Genomic DNA, 1357 nt, shown 5'->3' with positions numbered 1-1357 from the left:
CGAGCCTCATGGTACTGAAGGTGCTAATGATGAGATCTCAATTAATTTTCTTATGTCTGGGACAAGATGGAACTGAAAAGATGTCGACATCGATAATATATTTGCTTATAAAGTAGCCCTTGATATGATGGACTTAAATGAGGATCATGAACCCACGTCTATTCTAGAGTGCACTCAAAGATCTGATTGGCTCAAATGGAAAGAAGCCATAAACGTGGAGTTAGAATCATTAAAGAAAATGAATGTCTTTGGATCGATTATCCTGACTCCTTCTAACATTAATCCAGTGGGATATAAGTGGGTATTTGTGAGGAAGAGAAATGAACATGGTGAAATTGTAAGATACAAAGCACGGCTTGTAGCACAAGGATTCTCACAAATACCAAGCATCGATTATGAGGAGACATACTCCCATGTGGTGGATGCAACTATATTTCGCTTTTTAATAAGTCTGGCCATCAAAGAAAATTTGGATATGCGGTTGATGGATGTTGTAACCGCATACCTTTATGGTCCACTGGATAATGAAATATATATGAGATTACCAGAGGGTGTTGAGCTCAAAGCTAATAAAGGTTCTCAAAGAACACTGGCTGAACAAATCCTTATATGGACTTAAGCAAAGTGGTCGAATGTGGGGAGATCTTTGTCGGATAGACCTAAAGATGTACATCAAAGATTTATGAGCTTAGAAATATGAGAGAAGTGTTGCTGTGTAAGTTGTGTCTTTCTCATTAGCTCTCACTATCAATATATAGTGGAGGTTCACTAGGGTTTACAGCAAGGAGAGAATCTACACATTTAATACATATTGACCACAAAGATACAGACTTGGTCAAAGCTCATAAATGCTCCCCTTGTGCATCAAATGGCATATACTGAAAAAGTACTCAAAAGATTTTATATGGATCTGGCTCACCCATTGACCAGCCCAATGGTCGTGAGGTCCTTTGATTTGGACACAGACCCATTCGGTCCTAAGAAGGACGATGAGGATGTCCTGGGTCTAGAAGTGCCATACCTCAGTGTCATAGGAGCATTAATGTATTTGGCTAGCCACACTAGACCAGATATATGTTTTGCCGTAAACCTCCTATCAAGATTTAATTCTTGTCCGACCCAAAGGCACTGGAACGGAATTAAACATATCCTATGTTACCTACAAGGAACTAAGGATTTGAGTCTATTTTATACCAATGAAACCAAGGATGGTTTGGTAGGCTTTGCAGATGCAGACTACTTATCTGATCCACACCATGGTCGGTCCTAAACTGGTTATGTGTTCACTCATAGTGGTACTGCTATATCATGGCGTTCCATGAAACAAACTATAGCAGCCACTTCATCTAATCACTCA

At 39.5% G+C, this 1357-nt stretch overlaps 1 protein-coding gene across 1 annotated transcript in view; it reads left to right on the top strand.

Annotated features, from left to right (window-relative positions):
• Positions 1–934: 934 nt before the first annotated feature.
• LOC106323293 (protein trichome birefringence-like 8) overlaps positions 935–1357 on the top strand; it is a 4245-nt gene continuing 3822 nt past the window's right edge. The window contains 1 exon segment of the mRNA XM_013761440.1: positions 935–1044. Coding sequence (XP_013616894.1) covers positions 935–1044 — 110 coding nt within the window.

This window comes from Brassica oleracea, chromosome C2, assembly GCF_000695525.1.
Source record: "Brassica oleracea var. oleracea cultivar TO1000 chromosome C2, BOL, whole genome shotgun sequence".
NCBI classification, from domain to species: Eukaryota; Viridiplantae; Streptophyta; class Magnoliopsida; order Brassicales; family Brassicaceae; genus Brassica; species Brassica oleracea.
The sequence above is the reverse complement of the archived record's forward strand: the minus strand, read 5'-3'. Positions and strand labels throughout refer to the sequence as shown.